Source organism: Anolis sagrei, chromosome 2 (genome assembly GCF_037176765.1).
Source record: "Anolis sagrei isolate rAnoSag1 chromosome 2, rAnoSag1.mat, whole genome shotgun sequence".
Taxonomy (NCBI): Eukaryota; Metazoa; Chordata; class Lepidosauria; order Squamata; family Dactyloidae; genus Anolis; species Anolis sagrei.
Window position 1 is genome coordinate 183700038 of NC_090022.1, and position 22157 is coordinate 183722194.

At 43.5% G+C, this 22157-nt stretch overlaps 1 protein-coding gene across 2 annotated transcripts in view; it reads left to right on the top strand.

Annotated features, from left to right (window-relative positions):
• Positions 1-674: 674 nt before the first annotated feature.
• Positions 675-22157, top strand: part of TNS2 (tensin 2) — a 182533-nt gene continuing 161050 nt past the window's right edge. For both annotated transcript variants that reach the window (XM_060763022.2, XM_067464233.1), the window contains exon 1: positions 675-829. In XM_060763022.2, coding sequence (XP_060619005.2) covers positions 728-829 — 102 coding nt within the window. In that variant the 5' untranslated portion in view covers positions 675-727. The remainder of the gene's footprint in view (positions 830-22157) is intronic.

The following is a 22157-nucleotide window of genomic DNA, read 5'->3' on the forward strand; positions in this document are numbered from 1 at the left end:
CCCAGAAGTTGCCGAGCCAATGTATATAAGATTTAACATAAATGTTTATCCAGCCCATCACGCGCGCACACATCTATATACACATTCCTGCTTAGGAAGCAAAAACCAAGCTCTTTTCCTCCTCCCTCTCTTGAGATGGGCCCCGAATCCGCTGACCCAGAGCACCAAAAACTGGAAGGAAACAGGATACAGATCTGGCTGAATGGTACACATGTCTCTTTGTTACTCCCAAGCTGCTCTGGAGGGATTTTCCAGTGGTAATATGTTTCCAATTATCCTGTTACGCTCTTTGGAGTCTATGCATTCTGACAAGGCGTCCTTTCCGTTTCCAACAATATGTCATCTCGCCCTGCTTTCCCTTCATTCCATGTTCTTCCCCCCAAAGGTGATGACCTTCATCCCCATGTTACATGCACGCTTACACATAGAGTCCGGCTAATTTACCTACATCCCAAGAGCTTGGCTTTTGCCACCTGTTTACAGGCCTGGTTTTATAAGCTCGCACGCGGCTTCATCTGGCAGGGCTGAGTTTGCTCTGGCACTGAGCTAAATATTATTAAGGCGCTCTGTGTGTATGTGTGTGTGTGTGTGTGAGTGATGAAGGGGGGGGTGGGACAGGGAGGAGGAGTTTGCAAAGCAAGGCAGTTCCAAAGATTCTGAGAAGGGGGAGAAAATTTGCCCACAACTTTGCCGGAGAAAGGAGTTGGGACTCGGAGAAGGGGATCGTATGGGCTGGACAGGAGGGCCTGATTGTTGGGGGACCGACTGCTGCTCTGCACCCCAGGCAAAAGGGGGCCCAAGAGGCACTGCCAGAATGCAGCTGACCAAGGTGTGTGGCTAAAACCCTGCTCTTTTTCTCCTTGCTTGGTTCTTCTTTACACAGGGCAGCATGGAATTACTGGCTGCGTCATTGGATGGAAATCATTCAGCCCGAGGCGCTGGCTGTTTGTGGCACAGGATGGCAAGGGGTGTATGTGCGTGTGCGTACAAAGAGAGTTGCTGGCTAGGAGCAGAGGGAGAATTCATAACCTCCCAACTTTCTGCACATTGATGAAAGTCAGAGCAGGTGTGTAAGCTGTGTCAACGGAAACCTAGTTCAGTTTTGAATCTTTGCCTGCTTTACATTAGTATTCTTTATCTACTTTGTGGCAGCCTCCTCTCGCAGTCTGTTAGTAAACGGTCTCTAAGAGTCTTTAGTACAATGCTTGATGGATATGACCAATCTTCTGACAACATAGCAGCAACTCAAGGCTAGTATACTGATGTTACTGGCAGTGATGGTGGGTTTTTTGTCGTTTTTCCTTTGTCGTGTCAGGAGCGGCTTGAGAAACTGCAAGTCGCTTCTGGTGTGAGAGAATTGGCCGTCTGCAAGGCTGTTGTCCAGGGGACGCCCGAGTGATTTGATGTTTTTATCATCCTTGTGGGAGGCTTCTCTCATGTCCCTGCATGGGGAGCTGGAGCAGATAGAGGGAGCTCATCCTCCTTTCCCCGGATTCGAACCTGTGACTTGTTGGTCTTCAGTCCTGCCGGCACAGGGGTTTAATCCACTGCGCCGCCAGGGGCTCCTAGTGATGGTGGGTGGGAGCAAAGGAAACAACACAATGAATTAATGTGAGCAAGTTGCTTAGATGTACCACTGTCAGGATGCATTCCCTGCTACTCGGACTGTAACTTTTATTTATTTATTTTATTTATTTACCTCTGAGGATGCTTGCCATAGATGCAGGCGAAACGTCAGGAGAAATGCCTCTAGAACATGGCCCTATAGCCCGAAAAAAACCCACAAGAACCTTTTATTTATTTATATGAAACTGGGTTTTTGTTGGGTTTTTTTCGGGCTATATGGACATGTTCAAGAGGCATTCTCTCCTGACGTTTCGCCTGCATCTATGGCAAGCATCCTCAGAGGCAATCTTTGAGGATGCTTGCCATAGATGCAGGCGAAACGTCAGGAGAGAATGCCTCTTGAACATGGCCATATAGCCCAAAAAAACCTACAAAAACCCAGTGATTCCAGCCATGAAAGCTTTCGACAATATGTTTATTTGAAACATTTATATTCCACCCTCCTCACCCCACAGGGGACTCAAGGCAGAGCACAACATATATACGGCAAACATTCAATGCCGGGACATACTTAGGTGATCCCTCGTAGTCCGAGGATGATGGTCCTCCAAGTGTAGTATCCTGGCAGTGGGTCTATAGGTGACTGTGGAGCCCTATTCTTGATCTGCACCTTCTCCCACAGTGAGGGCATCCAGGTGGAAGGCGGTCCCGGTCAGGGTTGGCTTGATACTATTTCACCAGAAGACATACAACTTTGAAGGCCTAGGAGATCAAAGCCATGCAGTCATTCCTTCCCACCAGGCACTGATGGGCTTCAGGAGTACACTGTGGTGCCATCTAGCTTTCTTTGCACTCCTGTAGCACATGTGTTGTGCAAGGAGGTATTGAATACCTCTGTGCATTACCCTCTGAAAGTGTGTGCATTACCCTCTGAAAGTGTGTGCACTTGGTTGAGCCACCAAGAAGATTCTATGTTTTGGAAGTGACTTTCCCAAGCTCTGAGGTTCTGTTTGTGAGAGTTGCTATTGTTGGCACTTTTCAAGTTTCTTTCAATCCCGTGGGGCTGCTGTATATTTGTTTTGTTAATACTTCTTGGCTATGATGCACATTTGTATGAATGCATGCACATGGGTTTTTAACTGTCAGTATACTATGTTGTTGTTGAGTGCCTTCAAGTCATTTTTGACTTACAGTGACCCTAAGGCAAACTTACCATGGGGTTTTCTGGGAATGAAAACATAAGTTGCCTAAGGCCACTTAATAGTTTGTCATAGCTGAGCAGGGGTTTGAACCCTGGGGTATTGTGTTGGTTTCTGAGCTGTATTACCATGTTCTAGGAACATGTCGGCTAGAAACCACACAACACCCCAGTGATTCCAGCCGTGAAGGCCTTCAACAATACATTGATTTGAATCCTGTTTTCCAGAGTTGGAATTCAGCACTCAAACTACTACACCATTCTGGTCCAGTACTGCTTTTCTACATAGCTTAGAATAGGCTTATTAAGACAGTAAAAGAGAAAAATCCTCTTATCTGAAACTATTGTGTAAGTGCAACTGGATCTACTGTAAGATTGAGCATTCTATTAAATATGCTTAACATCCATTTAAAAAGTAAAATAGTGACGGTTCATAAATAAGCACATCTTGTTTAAGAAGCCAGATCTGATAGAAGCCATCCTATTTTCCTAATGATTAGTTGGTTCTCAGTTTCCTCTTCATGTGCATGATTGCCAAAAAGGCAGATTTGCTTGGAAAAGTTTGGAAAGGTTACTTTTCTAGACTGTAACTCCCAGAAAACATGTGCTAGCACACCCAGCGGTTCTCCTCTGTTGAACACAACAGGGCTTATTTTTTGTGCCAAAGATTGCACAATAAATAAATGGTTGTTGGTATGTGCCTTCAAACTCTTTCTAACTTATGGTGACCCTAAAGTGAACCTATCATGGGTTGTTGTTATTTGTTTTGGCAAGTTTTTCAGAGGAGGTTTGCCATTGTCCTTCTCAGAGGCTGAGCAAAAAGTGTGTAACCTGGTGAGCTTCCATGGCTGAGTGAGGGTTCAAACTCCCAGAATCCTAACCCAACCCCCACCTACACTGCTCTGGCTCTCCATAAATAAATGTTAAGTTCTAACCTTTTAAAATTAAATAGAATTAATACATCCATTCATCAATCCAATGACAGCTGGAAATGTGGGCTCAAGGGGAAGTAGGCAGATGAACTTGGGAGTGAGAAATGAAGTCATTCAAGCCCACAAGATTCTCCGGCTTTTCATCTGGGAAACAGGGGAGGTTATGTAATCTGTAATAGGCTTATAACAATCAGGGCAGGGCTTTCACCCAAGTGTGGATGACTGACAAGGCTACTGAGATTGCTGGGAGGATGGAAAGAAAGAGATCCCAAGTCTCCAGTTGCTGCATGACCCCAAAATCATTCCAAGGTGGAGTTGGAAGGGGTGAGCAGAAGAAGCAAGAACCAGTGACAAGGTGCTGCAACAGATGAGGTCTGGGTAGATGCGATAAATGTCATGCAGAGAAAGTAGGACGTGGGTGCATACCCTCTTACGCTGGCCCTTTGGACATTTGATAAACTGTTGCTGGAATCTATGTGCAGCTACTCCCATTGTTTTAGAGGGTTTTTTTTAATCACCAAAAGAAAATATAGTACGACCATCATGAGGGCTATATTCCTGGCTAGACCACAGTTACTTGAAAACATGGATATGATGAACAAGTGTCATTCAATTACCTAATTTCTGGATCCCAGCATATGTGTTGGAGATCCTACAGTTTCCTCTTTAGGAGTTTTCTAGATCCTCCACTACAACTCTATGATAACTTCCAGGAGAAGCATACCACAATTGCCTAGAAGTCCTAGCAAATTCCTAGGGATCATTTTCCCAAGGTGGGAGTAAGTGAAACCACAGATACAGATTCCATGTTTTTCAGCGACCTTTTTGTACACTGTGGCAGTTATCACCATGATTTAGGAAGTAAAGGAACCCTGCTGAATTTCCTCAACTCACTGTCACATGAGACCACCTTGGGCATCCATGGCATTATTTCCTCATCAGGAGAATAAGGTCAAATATGACCATAGGGGACATGGTCTCCTATGGTCACTGCCACAAAACACAAAAAATGCAAAGGACGATGTAAACAATAAATGGTACCCATGGTTTTCCCATGTACAACAATGTCTTTATAAATAGTCTATTCCAGGGGTGTCAAACTCATTTTCATCAAGGGCCACACCATCCTTATGGTTGCCTTCAAAGGGCTGTAGAAAATGTGGATAGAGAGTCCATGGTTACAGAGGGCCAACTATAATTTTTTAACATAGTTTTGAGTTGAACGGCAACACTCATCACTTTTGGTTATGGACTGGGGATAATAGGAATTGCAACACCATTTGTGACTCTGAGGTTTTAGAAATGTTAAATCATAGTTTAAAATCTGATACATGATGGCCATGTATAAATGTGTGAGGGGAAGTCATAGGGAGGAGGGAGCAAACTTGTTTTCTGCTGCCCTGGAAACTAGGACACAGACCAATGGCTTCAAACTACAGGAAAGGAGATTCCACCTGAACATGAGGAAGAACTTCTTAACTGTGAGAGCTGTTCAGCAGGGGAACTCTCTGCCCAGGAGTGTGGTGGAGGCTCCTTCTTTGGAGGCTTTTCAGCAAAGGCTGGAAGGTCATCTGTCGGAGTACTTTGAATGTGATTTTCCTGCTTCTTAGTAGGGGGTTGGAATGGAGGTCTCTTCCAACTCTTTGATTCTATGATTCTATCCACAATCCTTATTTCTAAATTCAAACCCCACTGCTCCAATGATGGAGAATGAACCACAGCCTTCCAAGTATTACTGTATCACAACTCAAATCAGCTTTAGACATGATGTCTAATGATGAGGAACACAGGAGTTGTGGTCCAACATCTGGAAGGCCACATAAAATGACATAGTAGGCCGGATTCAGCCAGTAAGTCTTGAGGTTGATACATATGATCTATTCATAAATTGGGGAAGATACTGAGCTGGCTGTTGGAAGTTTCCATAAGAGATTGAGAGATGATGATTTGCCCAAAGCTATAAAATAAATTGATGAGCTAATAAAAGCTGGACTCCATTTGCAGATATCTTTGGAGGCTTCCATATCATTGTTCTTCAGGTGCCCTTGAGGCTTTGCCATTGAATTGAGAGTAAGACATGAATGGCAATACCAGATGGCACTGAGGAAAGCATCTTGCTATCCAACAATGCTGGTCCCCAGGCTAATGCCTTTAATGTATATAAGTCAACAAAGGATGCATATGCATTATAGAATTAATTCAGTTTGACTCTGCTTTAACTGATCTGACTTAGTAACTATAAGATCCTGGGATTTGTAGTTTGATGAAGTACCAGTTTTTTTTTACAGTGAATGTGAAAGACCCTATAAACTTACAACTCCCGCAACACAATAATACTGAGCAATGGTTGTTAAAATGGTGTCAAACTGCATTAATTCTACAGTGCAGATGCACCAAAGTCTCCTGTAACTTGAATATCTTACCTTCTGGTTGATAGCTTTTGGTCCTGCTATTTCTATTTTGCATTTCTTAATAAATAGAAAATCGATAGCAGGAAGGTCTGTCTCATGCAAGAAGGAAACCGATTAATTAAGGAGAAATTCATTAGTACTGCTGCTGTCACACTGAACAGGAAACACGTACAGGGCAGAAGGTTTAAGGAGAAAATATCTAACAAAAGGATCACAGTAGCCCTGGATGGCCTCTGTGTGCTTAGCATTGGACAGCAACTGCATTGTCCAATCATTGCAAATTAGGCCAGAAGAAACAATGGCAGAGAATGTTGTGTATCATCTGGAAGAGGTGTTTGACATCTAAGGTGAAGCAAACAGATAGCAAGAAGAGAAAACCAAGGCCCCTTCCACACAGCTGAATGAAATCCCATATTTTCTGTTTTGAATTGGAATATATGGTAGTGTGGACTCAGATAACCCAGTTCAAAGCAGATATTGTGGGATTTTCTACCTTGATATCCCAGGTTATATGACAGTGTGGAAGGGCTCTAAGTTTTGGTTTTGTGGAATGTTCTGCCCATCTTCCTATTCTTTTGATGCAAGGTAAATACCTTCTGCATTTTCGTGAGATTTTAGTTCCAGTTTTTATTCTGCATGTTCTTTAATGCTGTGTTTAGTTAATGTTTTCTCCTTTTTTTGCATTTAAATTTTTGTTGTTTGACCTTTCTTGTAAACTGTCCTGGAAGTACAATTAAAAGGCAGTATGGAAATACTATGTAGTATATACATACTGTTGTTAGTTTTGACTGGAACAGATTCGTTGAATCAGTTGGATTTATCTATATGTTGATTCATTATTCAACATTTGACTTAACACATCTCCTCTATTGGGACTAAACAAGAGAATTTGGGTGACAACCTCAGGATTTTCCATCATTATCTTTGTCATCATTCTTTTAAAAAAGTTGAAAATAGAGAATAGCAGTTCTAAGCTAGTAGAGAAGCAAAGGTCAGCATGCATTATTTACAATGCTTCATTTCCAAACTCTGAAACCAACACATCATGATGTGTCTCAATTCAATGATCAAATCTCAAGAGGCTACACACAGCATTGGCTTTCTAGTCCATGGACCAAGCTTTCTACCATAGTTACCCATATTTAAGTCTGGCCATTTTAGTCAACAAATCAATTCAAAAGTCTGTGACTGCTTGTAGAATCATAGAATCAAAGAATTGGAAGAGACCTCATGGGCCATACAGTCCAACCCCCTGCCAAGAAGCAGGAATATTGCATTCAAATCACCCCTGACAGATGGCCATCCAGCCTCTGTTTAAAAGCTTCCAAAGAAGGAGCCTCCACCACACTCCGGGGCAGAGAGTTCCACTGCTGAACGGCTCTCACAGTCAGGAAGTTCTTCCACATGTTCAGATGGAATCTCCTTTCTTGTAGTTTGAAGCCATTGTTCCATTGTGTCCTAGTCTCCAGGGAAGCAGAAAATAAGCTTGCTCCCTCCTCCCTGTGACTTCCTCTCACATATTTATACATGGCTATCATATCTCCTCTCAGCCTTCTCTTCTCCAGGCTAAACATGCCCAGCTCCTTAAGCTGCTCCTCATAGGGCTTGTTCTCCAGACCCTTGATCATTTTAGTTGCCCTCCACAGGTACTTCTAAGTAATTAAATATAAAGGTTTTCCCCTGACATTAAGTCCAGTCGTGTCCGACTCTGGTGGTTGGTGCTTATCTTCATTTCTAAGCCAAAGAGCTGGCGTGTCCGTTGACGCCTCCAAGGTCATGTGGCCAACATGACTGCATGGAACACCATTACCTTCCCGCCGGAGTGGTACCTATTGATCTACTCACATTTGCATGTTTTCAAACTGCTAGGTTGGCAGAAACTGGGGCTAACAGCAGGAGCTCATGCCACTCCTTGGATTCGAACCTGTGACCTTTCAATCCACAAGTTCAGCAGCTCAGTGGTTTAACCCACTGTGCCACCGGGGTACTATACCATTAACTCTTATTTTAAAAAAGAACTACTCCATTTTCAGGCTGGACTTGCACTGCAGCAAGCTTTGGATAGAATTGGGAAGGCTTAATATCCCTGCGGGGGTTTCTTTTGCTGTCTGTGATCCTGTTCAGAAGATTTCACCTCACTTTCTGTCCCTGTGATAGTTGGATTTTGAAAAATTTGGCTTATTATGGAAACAAGGATTGATGAGAAAGCTTCATGATAACTCTTCCAGCAGCAACTTTCTCTTCTTGGGGGTAGATTTCTCTCACTTCTTGTTGTCTCACTCATGTTCTTAACTATGAATCACTTGTAAATCAGATGTTTGTAATCCAGAGACTGCCTGTAATCCAGTTAAATGCAGATATAATCCACATTCTGAAACTGGATAATAGGGCAGTGTAGGACAGGGTTCTTCAAACTTTTTAAACAGGGGGCCAGGTCACAGTCCCCAAAACTGTTGGAGAGCCGGATTATAATTTGACAAAAAAACAAAAACAAAACATGAATGAATTCCTATGAACATTGCACATATCTTATTTGTAGTGCAATTTTTTTTAAAAAAAATACAATAATTAAAAAAAAGAACAATTTTAACAAATATAAACTTATTAGTATTTCAATGGGAAGTGTGGGCCTGGTTTTGGCTGATGAGATAGGGTTGTTGTTGTGTGCTTTCAAGTCGTTTCAGACTTAGGTTGACCCTGAGTGAGGGTCGGGTAAATGACCTTGGAGGGCTGTATCCGGCCCCTGGGCCTTAGTTTGAGTACCACTGGTGAAGGAGATCCAGCCTCACTTGGATTTCTTGCACTCCCTTTTTTCTTGAACAAAGTTTCTCAACCTTGTGCAGATGGATTCTAGATGGTGGAAGTTGTAGTATAGCAACCAGGAGGGTGCCAATTTGGGAAAGACCGTTCAATAGCCCGTTCCCATTTCCCCTCTGCTTTTTTCTTTTCCTTTGTGCTTACTGGCGTTGTCCATTTCAGAGGAATGTTCTTTGCATTTTTGGAGGTTGAAACTTGATTTGAGGAGATTTGTTTTGGCCAGAGCAAGGGCAGCAAGTTGGGCATGAGAGCAACTTGGGGGGGAAAGCATCAACAAGAAACCCACAGGCATCTATGTAATCCATAGGCAGGAGCAACGGAAGGAGTCCCTAGAGGGGCAGATTGGCAGGGAAAGAGGAGGGCTTTTTGCTTTCAGAGGATGACTGTAGGGATAAGAATCCTTGCAGCACATGGAGATCTGCCATCTTTTCCATGTCTTTATTATATTTTCCTCAGTTGACTGTGGTGAGAGTCGGGGGGCCCATAAGTCAGAAAGTTATGAAGTATGTGTATGTGTCATTGTGTGGATCTGAATCCGTGATTTCATAGCAATAGGTCATGGCAGTTAAAGTGGCATCAAACTGCATCACTCCTACAGCGTGGATTCACCCTACAGCTCTGCTTTAGATTCCTCTCTTCTGAAGGAGGACCATATTAGCTCTTGTTTTCCCTTTCATGAATTTCATTTTTTGTTGAATGTCTTTCTATTTGGGTTGTTGTAGGTTTTTTCAGGCTATATGGCCATGTTCTAGAGGCATTTCTCCTGACGTTTCGCCTGCATCTATGGCAAGCATCCTTGGAGGTAGTGAGGTCTGTTGGAACTAGGAAAATGGGTTTATATATCTGTAGAAAGACCAGGGTGGGACAAAGGACAACAAGAGTCCTTTGTCCCACCCTGGTTTTTCCACAGAGTCCTTTGTCCCACCCTGGTCTTTCCACAGATATATAAACCCATTTTTTCTAGTTCCAACAGACCTCACTACCTCTGAGAATGTTTGCCATAGATGCAGGTGAAACATCAGGAGAGAATGCCTCTAGAACATAGCCATATACTCCGAAAAAACCTACAACAACCCAGTGATTCCGGCCATGAAAGCCTTCAACAATACATCTTTCTATTTGTCCTGCCTTGTGTCCTGAGTACCTCTGTTGTTTCTATTCAAATTCTTTTCATGTAATTTCTGATTAGATTGGCACAGAAGGAAGGAACACTTTGGTCCACATCTCTTCTGTTGGCTCTCACCTTCTTTTCCTCATTAGCCTCTTGCTGGTCAGTCTCACCTGCACTGAGCTCTCTGTGATTTTCTCTTTGTTCTTCTCCAAGAGCTGGAAAAGGTAAAGAAAGAACAACCACAAAGAGATTGAGTCACCCTCTCCAAACGGAACAGCTAAAGGGCATAGAGTCTCCTAGTTTGGAGGGGAAATGGCCAAGAAAATTGGGGAAGGGGAAGGAGGCATGTACAGAAGTTTGACAAGTTCCTTTTTTGAATGCGAACTCTCATGGCTATTGGACATGTTTGCTAGGGAATTATAGGATATCTAGTCCAAAAAGCAACATTTCCAAACTCAGATCATAGGAGAAGTTTTTAAAAAATGGAGTAGTGTATTGGTGCAGAGTTTTCTGTCAATGATTGTATTGTTAATATCTTAGGGACTTGTGTACAACACAGAGAGGTCTTTGGAAGTATCATTTATTTATTTATTTCACATATTTTTATCCCGCCCTTCTCACTCTAAAAGGGGACTCCGTGAGCAGCATTCCGTGGACACAGATACTAAAAGACAAGGGAGTTACGGATGGATGGGAATTTCTCAAGAGTGAAATACTCAAGGCGCAATTGCAAACTGTGCCAACAAAGAGAAAAAATAGGACAAGTGCAAAGAAGCCAGAATGGATGTCCAAAGAACTTCTAACTGTGCTAAGACACAAAAGAGACATGCACAAGAAGTGGAAAAAGGGAGAAATCACCAAAGAAGAATTCAAACAAATAGCCAACACCTGTAGGGAAAAGGTCCGCAAGGCTAAAGCAAAAAACGAGCTCAGACTTGCCAGGGACATTAAAAACAATAAAAAGGGCTTCTATTCTTATGTCAGTAGAAAAAGGAAAAACAAGGAGGCGATAGGACCTCTTCGAGGAGAAGATGGGGCAATGCTGACAGGGGATAGGGAAAAGGCAGAACTACTTAATGCCTTCTTTGCCTCGGTCTTCTCACAAAAAGAGAGTCTTCAACCTCAGCAAGATGGAGTGGATGAGGGTTTGGAGGACATCCAACCCCAAATTGGGAAAGAAGTCGTCCAGGAATACCTGGCCGCTCTTAATGAGTTCAAGTCCCCAGGGCCAGATCAACTACACCCCAGAGTATTGAAGGAACTAGCGGAAGTCATTTCGGAACCATTGGCAACCATCTTTGAGAGTTCTTGGAGAACGGGAGAAGTTCCAGCAGATTGGAGGAGGGCCAATGTGGTCCCAATCTTCAAGAAGGGAAAAAAGGATGACCCAAACAACTACCGTCCGGTCAGCCTCACGTCGATACCGGGCAAGATTCTGGAAAAGATTGTTAAGGAAGTGGTCTGCAAACACTTAGAAACAAATGCAGTCATCGCTAATAGTCAACATGGATTTATCAAAAACAAGTCATGTCAGACTAATCTGATCTCTTTCTTCGATAGAGCTACAAGCTGGGTAGATGCGGGGAATGCCGTGGATGTAGCGTACCTGGATTTCAGTAAGGCCTTCGACAAGGTCCCCCATGACCTTCTGGCAAGGAAACTAGTCCAATGTGGGCTAGGCAAAACTACGGTGAGGTGGATCTGTAATTGGTTAAGTGGACGAACACAGAGAGTGCTCACTAATGCTTCCTCTTCATCTTGGAAAGAAGTGACAAGTGGAGTGCCGCAGGGTTCCGTCCTGGGCCCGGTCCTGTTCAACATCTTTATTAATGACTTAGATGAAGGGCTAGAAGGCATGATCATCAAGTTTGCAGACGACACCAAATTGGGAGGGATAGCCAATAGTCCAGAGGACAGGAGCAGAATTCAAAACGATCTTGACAGATTAGAGAGATGGGCCAAAACTAACAAAATGAAGTTCAACAGCAACAAATGCAAGATACTCCACTTTGGCAGAAAAAACGAAATGCAAAGATACAGAATGGGTGACGCCTGGCTCGAGAGCAGTACGTGTGAAAAAGATCTTGGAGTCCTCATGGACAACAAGTTAAACATGAGCCAACAATGTGACGTGGCGGCAAAAAAAGCCAATGGGATTTTGGCCTGCATCAATAGGAGCATAGTGTCTAGATCTAAGGAAGTAATGCTACCCCTCTATTCTGCTTTGGTTAGACCACACCTGGAATATTGTGTCCAATTCTGGGCGCCACAATTCAAGAGAGATATTGACAAGCTGGAATGTGTCCAGAGGAGGGCGACTAAAATGATCAAGGGTCTGGAGAACAAGCCCTATGAGGAGCGGCTTAGGGAACTAGGCATGTTTAGCCTGAAGAAGAGAAGGCTGAGAGGAGATATGATAGCCATGTATAAATATGTGAGAGGAAGCCACAGGGAGGAGGGAGCAAGCTTGTTTTCTGCTTCCTTGGAGACTAGGACGCGGAACAATGGCTTCAAACTACAAGAGAGGAGATTCCATCTGAACATTAGGAAGAACTTCCTGACTGTGAGAGCCGTTCAGCAGTGGAACTCTCTGCCCCGGAGTGTGGTGGAGGCTCCTTCTTGGGAAGCTTTTAAACAGACTGGATGGCCATTTGTCAGGGGTGATTTGAATGCAATATTCCTGCTTCTTGGCAGGGGGTTGGACTGGATGGCCCATGAGGTCTCTTCCAACTCTTTGATTCTATGATTCTATGACTCAGGGCGGCCTTACAGCAGGCAGCAATTCAATGCCAATGCATAAAGGTAAAGGAAAAGGTTTCCCCTGACATTACGTCTAGTTGTGTCCAACTCTTGGGGGTGGTGCTCATCTACATTTCTAAGCCGAAGAGCCGGCATTGTCCGTAGGCACCTCCAAGGTCATGTGGCTAACATGACTGCATGGAGCGCTGTTACATTACCAAGAGAGTGGTACCTATTGATCTACCATTACCTTACTGGCATGAGAAATAAGGGCCACTGTACAAAAGTTTGAGCATACCATATATACTCATGTATAAATCGACCCCATGCATAAGGGCAGGTTGGGGGAGGGGCAACATTATGGATTTTGATATGACCCATGGACACATCGAGGGTCATTCAATGCAGAGGGGAAAATGTCAGGGCCAGTTAAAGGAGTCAGCCACCCCTGCCTGCCATCATTTTCCCACCTAGGTATTCAAACGACCAGAAGCAATGTCATGACAGAGGAGAGAAACGAGGGTGACAGTATTGCTTTAATGTTTTCCTAAGATGGAGTTAGCTCTTGTTTTTCACCATAGTACTCAGATGGGGGAATAGTTCTTTTTAAAACAAGAGTTAGGCCTCTTCTTCACAGCCATATAATCCAAATTATCAAAGCAGATACTCCACATTATTTGCCTTGAACTTGATTATTTGATTCTATACTGTCATATAAATCAGTTCAAAGCACATAATCTGGATTGTATATGAAAGTGTAGACGGGGGCCTATATGATATAGTACTTACACCTGTGGATAAGGTGACCCAGATTTTTGAACTGATTGTTGGCAAAAGTTTCTAGACTTATACATGGGTATCTATGCTAGACACCTTGATCCACAGACTAGAAAGCCAGGGTTGTGTGTGGCCTCTTGAAGTTTGATCACTGAACTGAGACACTCGATTATGTGTTGGTTTCAAAGTTTGGGAACGAAGAGTTGTAAATAATGCTGCTACCTGTCAGAAGTGACTTTTCCTTGTAATAATAGAGTTCCATTTCAAATGAAGCATGAGTTTGAACTGTGTTAGTTAAAATGGGTATCCTGAATAACACTTTCTGTCTAGTTACTATAAAATTAGCCTTAAAGGTAGTTTCTGAGCATTTTAAAGTAATTTTGTGCAATATGTTCACGTGTTACACTGTTCTCGAATAATCCCTGGGGTTTTGGATTACTTTTCCATTACGTAACCCCAAAGCAATAAGCAGAACAGTAAGGAATACAATGAATAATGTAACAAGTTCCTTTTAACATGCTAGATTGTTAATATTGAGATATGAATTAGCATTTTGTCTGTATGTGCAACTCCTTTTACTATTTTGTTCACGCTGCAAAGGTTCAGAGCAGGAAACCTCTAATTAACTCGAGCTTCTCATTTAATCCAAACTGGATCTAGTTTCCAGCTTTGGAAAAATATAGGATATTAAACCAGAGATTTTGAAAGTTGTTTCCTACAGCAATTAGATACAATTATAGTCACAGAACTGAAAAGCAACCTTTTCTTGTTATTTAGAGATAAAGTAATTGGAATAATTATTGTAAAATTAAAAACAGCAGAATTTCACAAACTGCTGGATTATGGTTCACAAGCCATGTAAATAATGTGACCATCCATTCGGATAAACTTAGCTCTTTGTGAGTATGTGCAGAAATGAATTAATTATAAACAACACATTCGCTGTAAAGTATTCCTTCTAAACAGTCATTTAGAGACTACTACGAGCAGCTAGAACAGTGGTTCCTAACCTTTTTTTTCGACCAGGGACCACTTAGACTAAGGACCACTTGACCAGGGACCACTCTCTAACATTAGTACCAAAAGGGCTACAAATCAGTTTTTGGAATTAGCTCAGAAAACTCAGGAAATTTGAACTTTTTTACCCAGACAAGGAAGATTGGGCTCTTTTTGCTGTTCCAAACCATATGATTTCAAAGCTGAACACATGATTTATTTTCAGCCCTGGCTCCTGATTTTCAAGCGATTAGGAACAACATTGCCAAACTGAAGGGCCAACACAGAGGGAAGCAGCCTGTGTTCATGCCAGCTTGGATTCCCAGGGAATCTGTCTGGAATTGGACTGCTGGACTAATTTTTTTCTAGCTTTTGCTAAGTAAGGAACAGGAGGAGTTGGGTGTGGGGTTTCTGAGGCCTTGTTTATTCTTCAAACTCACTCATGAGCAGCTCCAAAATCTTTCCAATTGCTACAACTCCCTGCTGCAGGCAAGGAAAATTATGATTTGCATGGCTTGGGCTGTAGGTCATGATTGAAAGTGAGTGAACCGAATTGAGGATTTGCCTGCTCCTGCTGTGAGGTGCCTCTGCCAGCCAAAGAAAGATTCGACCAGGGCTCAACTTCTGAACTAGACGCTGTAGGGCTCACAAACCTTCAAAGAAGTACAGTAGAGTCTCGCTTAGCCAACCTTCACTCATCCAACGCTCTGTATTATCCAACGCAGTCTGCCTCCCACCTGGATCCACAGCTGTTTCAATACATTACAATGTTTTGGTGCTAAATTCGTAAATACAGTAATAACTATATATAAAGTTACCATGTACTGAACTGCTTTTTTGGTCGATCTTTTGTAAAACATGATGTTTTGGTGCTTAATTTGTAAAATCATAACGTCATTTAATGTTTAATAGACTTTTCCTTATTTATTTATTTACTATATTTCTATACCACCCTTCTCAGCCCGAGGACGACTCAGGGCGGTTTACAAAATGACACAATTCAATGCCCACAATATAATATAATATAATATAATATAATATAATATAATATAATATAATATAATACATATTCAAAAATTCAATAAGCAATAAAACCAATAAAAACATAGATCCTCTGCATCTCATTACCAAAATCATTATCCGATCGTATTGCCCAGTCGTTCCGAGGTCAGGAATTATCTGCTACACTGCATTTGAGAAAACCTGCTCAAAAAGCCAGGTTTTGACTTTTTTAATGAAATGTTAAGAGGGTGGGGGCCAATCTAATGTCCCCAGGATGGGTGTTCCACAGCTGAGGGGCCACCACTGAGAAGGCCCTGTCTCTCGTCCCCGCCAACCGAACCTGTGAAGAAGGTGGGACCGAGAGCAGGACGTATCCAGAAGATCTTAAATTCCTGAATGGTTCATAAGGAGAGATACGTTTGGACAGATAAGCAGGGCCAGAACCGTTTAGGGCTTTATAGGCTAAAGCCAGCACTTTGAATTGTGCTCGGTAGCAGACTGGCAGCCAGTGGAGCTGGTGCAACAGAGGAGTTGTGTGCTCCCTGAGTGCCAGTCCTGTTAACAACCTGGCTGCCACCCATTGGACCACTTGAAACTTCCAAACAGTCTTCAAAGGCAGCCCGACGTAGAGAGCGTTGCAGTAGTCTATACGAGATGTAACCGGAGCGTGGACTACCGTGGCCAAGTCAGTCTTCCCTCCTTATTATCCCACATTTTTACTTATCCAACATTCTGCCGGCTTGTTTATGTTGGATAAGCGAGACTCTACTGTATAACCTATGGATCTCGAGCCATTGCCCTTACGCCACCTGAGGTGGAAGCTAGTTAAGGAAAAGGCCTGGAAAGAATGGGTAAAAGTCCATTCATTGACAGCAGTTTGACAATAATGCTAAAAGTCATGATTCAGAGGGCATATATTCCACCTGTCCTGAATTATCATCTGCTTTCCACTTATCTAGCTGTTTTAAAAAATGTCCCCAGCTGGATCTACAGTGCCCTATATCCCAGGATCTGGTCCCTAGTTATCTGCTTTGAACTGGATTATATGCGTCTTCACTGCCAAATAATCTGGGATAAGAAAATAATCTGGATTTTATATGGCAGTGGTGATGGACCTGAGACCCCTTCTACACTGCCATATAAAATTCAGATTATCTGCTTTGAACTGAATTATATGACAGTGTAAACTCACATAATCTAGTTCAAAGCAGATCATGTGAATTATGATGCTAAGTTTTTACCTTTGTTTGTGTTTCTAAATACATTATAACTGTACCCTCAATTCACTTATGACATGATAAATAAACCTGATTTGATAATCTATATTGTATGGCAGTGTAGAAGGGACCTCACTCTTCCTCCCATTTCTTCCCTTTTTCTTCTGCTTATCTCAGTAGCTTCAAGCAGAATAGAAAATGCATGAATGCTACCCTCAGCTGTTGGAGCTAGGAGCGAGTAAACAGTGATGGCTGGGGAAAATTCAAGCACAAGTTGGGTGCAATTCCATTTTTAATAGTGGTCATGGATGGGAGGATGCATTATTGCTGTTAATACACGGTTACTTATACACAAATGCAAGCTATATAAATAACTAGCTTGGGGACCAGGCGCTGCCCGGGTTATTTGAGAAAGTGGGTAATGGCGGTTCTGTATGGCAAGTTTGGTCTTTGTTGGTCATTGGATGATGGTTGCATTGTTTTCAGGAAGTGAGTGAAGATACTTGAAGTCCCATCATCCATGGTCCACCCTCCTCCAAATTGCAGCATGATGTAGAGTCAGTCATGGGGGCTCTGTGTGCCAAGTTTGGTTTTTATTGGTCATTGGATGAGGGTCGCAGTGGTTTCAGTAAATGAGTGAAGGTAGTGCAAATCCCATCATGTATTGTCCATCCCCCTTAGAACTGCATTGGGTGCGCCATGTAGAGTGCGCCATGAGTACTCTGTATGTCAGGTTTGGGCCTGGTCTGTGATTGTAGGGGCTACAATGTTCTGTGGGAAGTGAATCGGGTGAAGGTACTGCTAATCCCATCATTCGTGGCCCATCCTGCCCTAAAGCGCACCAGGTTGTAAAGTGGGCCATTGAGCCTCTGTGTACCAAGTTTGGTCCTGCTCCATCATTGGTGTGGGCCACAATGCTCTAAGGAAGTGAGTTAAAGTACTTCAAGTCCCATCATCCATGGTCCATCCTCCCCCAAACTGCACCAGGATGTTGAGTGGGTCTTGGGGGGAGGGGGTCTGTGTGCCAAGTTTGGTCTTGTTCTGTCATTGTTGGGGGTCACAAGGTGTTTTGGACTTCAACTCCAACCATTCCTGACAGCCTCAGACCTCTCCTATCTCTGCCATCTCAGAATGTTGGAATGTTGAGGCTGGCCAAACAGAGATGACATGCAAATTGTACCGCAGTGGCCACCAATCAGAACGCTGCCACATACATACCCACATACAAACATTCACTTTTCTAATAATAATAATAATAATAATAATAATAATAATAATAATAATACTTTTTTTGTACCCCGCTACCATCTCCCCAAGGGACTCGGTGCGGCTTACATAAGTATATAGATGGCATTGTTTGCACATTACTCTGCTAAGGAAGAGATAGGGTAGGACCAAAGGCTTGATCCAAATTGTAGGAGATAGCACATAGCTTATGAAGAATAGTCCTTCCAGACAGGCCCTATATCCCAGGATCTGATCCCAGGTTTTCTGCTTTAATCTGGATTATATGAGTCCACACTGCCATATAATCTGGGATAAACAGAAAACCTGGGATCAGATCCTGGGATATAGAGCCTATCTGGAAGGGCCTGAAGTGCAACTCTGATTGGATCTACAGTGCCATAAAATCTAGATTATCAAAATCTACACTGCCATATAATCCGGCTCAAAGCAGATTTTTTTTTCCTGTCAGGAAGGACTTGAGAAATTGCAAGTCTCTTCTTGTGTGACCCTTAAGGACACACAATGTCCTTAAGACCCTTAAGGACATTCAGGAACTTGAGCTCTTCTTAGACACCACTCACCACACTGGCCTAGACACGCAGCCCATATCACACCAACATTACGGGGAGGCTCAACAGAACAGCACCTCAGATGTGGACAACCCTCAGGCTTGGAGAAATGTCACCCTTAGAAGGACACATAGGACCCAGAAGCCTCCTCAGAATACCTCCGCTCAGCTGCAGTTACACAATAGATTCCAAATTCTCACACAACTAGCACCTGACCAAGAAACACAACATATTGGGGAAGACCAGAATGGCTTAGATACTGATCAGTGGCTCATCCTTGATCAGTGTGCGGGGGATAGCCCTGACAGGGACAACACTTCACAACATTCACACTTGCACAATCCTGCAGGTGTACCATCCCCAACCATAGACCAGGAGCAACAGGAACACATACAGGAGAACCATAGGCTCTCGGACGAATCTCAATGGATTGTCCTTGACGAATGCACCGGGGATGTCGAGGAGGAGGACAACACTTTTCACCTACACAATTCACACCAACAGGATCACTTTTCTGGAGACCTACACACTACATTGCACAAAAGGGGCGCTGTCATTCCTGAAAGTAAACAGGTCTTGGTAGTAGGCGACTCCCTCCTTAGAGGAACGGAAGCTGTCATTTCCAGACCAGATGGGATGGCTCGAGAAATATGCTGCCTACCGGGGGCAAAAATACACCATATCACTCAGAGGCTCACCAGGCTCCTCAAGCCCTATCACCGTCCTCCCCTCATGTTGATTCATGTAGGAACCAATGATACTGCAAGGCATACGTTTCAAAAGATCACAAATGATTTTCAAGCTCTAGGAGCAATGCTAAAAGAATGTAATGTACAGGTGGTCTTTTCATCCCTCCTCCCTGTTGTAAGACACGGACCCACAAGAGCCAGAAAAATAGTACAGGTCAATGACTGGCTTAGAAAATGGTGTCAGGAGGAACGCTTTGGCTTCCTCGACCATGGCCTGCTATTCCAGGAGGATGGCCTACTGGCAAGGGATGGGGTGCATCTCACACAAGTAGGAAAACACTTTTTTGCTCACAGACTCGCAAACCTCATTAGACGCACTTTAAACTAGGTCCACCGGGGGAGGGGGACAACAGCCTTGCGAACGCTACTTTACCCATAATGTCTGGGAATCGCCAGAAGGCTAAACGGAGGGCTGCACAAACACAACAAGGACCACGTACCAAAAGCACAATAATCCCAATTAAACAGCTCAAGGGAAGATCCCAGGGGCTCACATGTCTTTACACTAATGCACAGAGCATGGGAAATAAACAAGACGAACTCCAACTTCTAGCACAACACCATAAATATGATATCATAGCCATCACTGAAACCTGGTGGGATGACTCCTATCGCTGGAATGTAGATATCGAGGGGTATAACCTCTTTCACAGAAACCGAACAAAGGGGAGAGGAGGCGGAGTAGCCTTATATGTCAAAAACTCTTATGCTGCAGAAGAAATTCAAGACAGCAATCTGGGAAACCAGCTTGAAATCATCTGGATAAGAATCAAGGGAACTGGGACTCAAAAAGATGTCGTTGTAGGCGTCTACTACAGACCCCCAAGCCAGGAGGAAGATCTTGATGAAGTCTTCTGCCAACAGTTGACCAAACAGGCACAGAAAAGAGATGTAGTAGTCATGGGCGATTTCAACTATCCCGATATTTGCTGGAAAACAAACTCGGCCAAGAGTACAAGGTCCAACAAATTCCTCGCTTGCCTTGCAGACAATTTCATGGTCCAGAAGGTAGAAGAGGCAACAAGGGGATTGGCTACTCTTGATCTCATCCTAACAAATGCGGAGGACCTGATCGATGCGGTCGAAGTGGTAGGATCCTTAGGGGCAAGTGACCATGTGCTCCTGCAATTTGAGGTACAAAGGAAGGCCGAAACTAAGACAAGTCAAACCCGCATTTTGGACTTTAGGAGAGCTGATTTCCAAAAAATGAAGGAAATGCTGAGCAGCATTCCGTGGACACAGATACTAAAAGACAAGGGAGCTACGGATGGATGGGAACTTCTCAAGAGTGAAATACTCAAGGCGCAATTGCAAACCGTGCCAACAAAGAGAAAAAATAGGACAAGTGCAAAGAAGCCAGAATGGATGTCCAAAGAACTTCTAACTGTGCTAAGACACAAAAGAGACATGCACAAGAAGTGGAAAAAGGGAGAAATCACCAAAGAAGAATTCAAACAAATAGCCAACACCTGTAGGGAAAAGGTCCGCAAAGCTAAAGCAAAAAACGAGCTCAGACTTGCCAGGGACATTAAAAACAATAAAAAGGGCTTCTATTCTTATGTCAGTAGAAAAAGGAAAAACAAGGAGGCGATAGGACCTCTTCGAGGAGAAGATGGGGCAATGCTGACAGGGGATAGGGAAAAGGCAGAACTACTTAATGCCTTCTTTGCCTCGGTCTTCTCACAAAAAGAGAGTCTTCAACCTCAGCAAGATGGAGTGGATGAGGGATTGGAGGACATCCAACCCCAAATTGGGAAAGAAGTCGTCCAGGAATACCTGGCCGCTCTTAATGAGTTCAAGTCCCCAGGACCAGATCAACTACACCCAAGAGTATTGAAGGAACTAGCGGAAGTCATTTCGGAAGCATTGGCAACCATCTTTGAGAGTTCTTGGAGAACGGGAGAAGTTCCAGCAGATTGGAGGAGGGCCAATGTGGTCCCAATCTTCAAGAAGGGAAAAAAGGACGACCCAAACAACTACCGTCCGGTCAGCCTCACGTCGATACCGGGCAAGATTCTGGAAAAGATTGTTAAGGAAGCGGTCTGCAAACACTTAGAAACAAATGCAGTCATCGCTAATAGTCAACATGGATTTATCAAAAACAAGTCATGCCAGACTAATCTGATCTCTTTCTTCGATAGAGCTACAAGCTGGGTAGATGCGGGGAATACCGTGGATGTAGCGTACCTGGATTTCAGTAAGGCCTTCGACAAGGTCCCCCATGACCTTCTGGCAAGGAAACTAGTCCAATGTGGGCTAGGCAAAACTACGGTGAGGTGGATCTGTAATTGGTTAAGTGGACGAACACAGAGAGTGCTCACTAATGCTTCCTCTTCATCTTGGAAAGAAGTGACGAGCGGAGTGCCGCAGGGTTCCGTCCTGGGCCCGGTCCTGTTCAACATCTTTATTAATGACTTAGATGAAGGGCTAGAAGGCATGATCATCAAGTTTGCAGACGACACCAAATTGGGAGGGATAGCCAATAGTCCAGAGGACAGGAGCAGAATTCAAAACGATCTTGACAGATTAGAGAGATGGGCCAAAACTAACAAAATGAAGTTCAACAGTGACAAATGCAAGATACTCCACTTTGGCAGAAAAAATGAGATGCAAAGATACAGAATGGGGGACGCCTGGCTAGAGAGCAGTACGTGTGAAAAAGATCTTGGAGTCCTCGTGGACAACAAGTTAAACATGAGCCAACAATGTGATGTGGCGGCAAAAAAAGCCAATGGGATTTTGGCCTGCATCAATAGGAGCATAGTGTCTAGATCTAAGGAAGTAATGCTACCCCTCTATTCTGCTTTGGTTAGACCACATCTGGAATATTGTGTCCAATTCTGGGC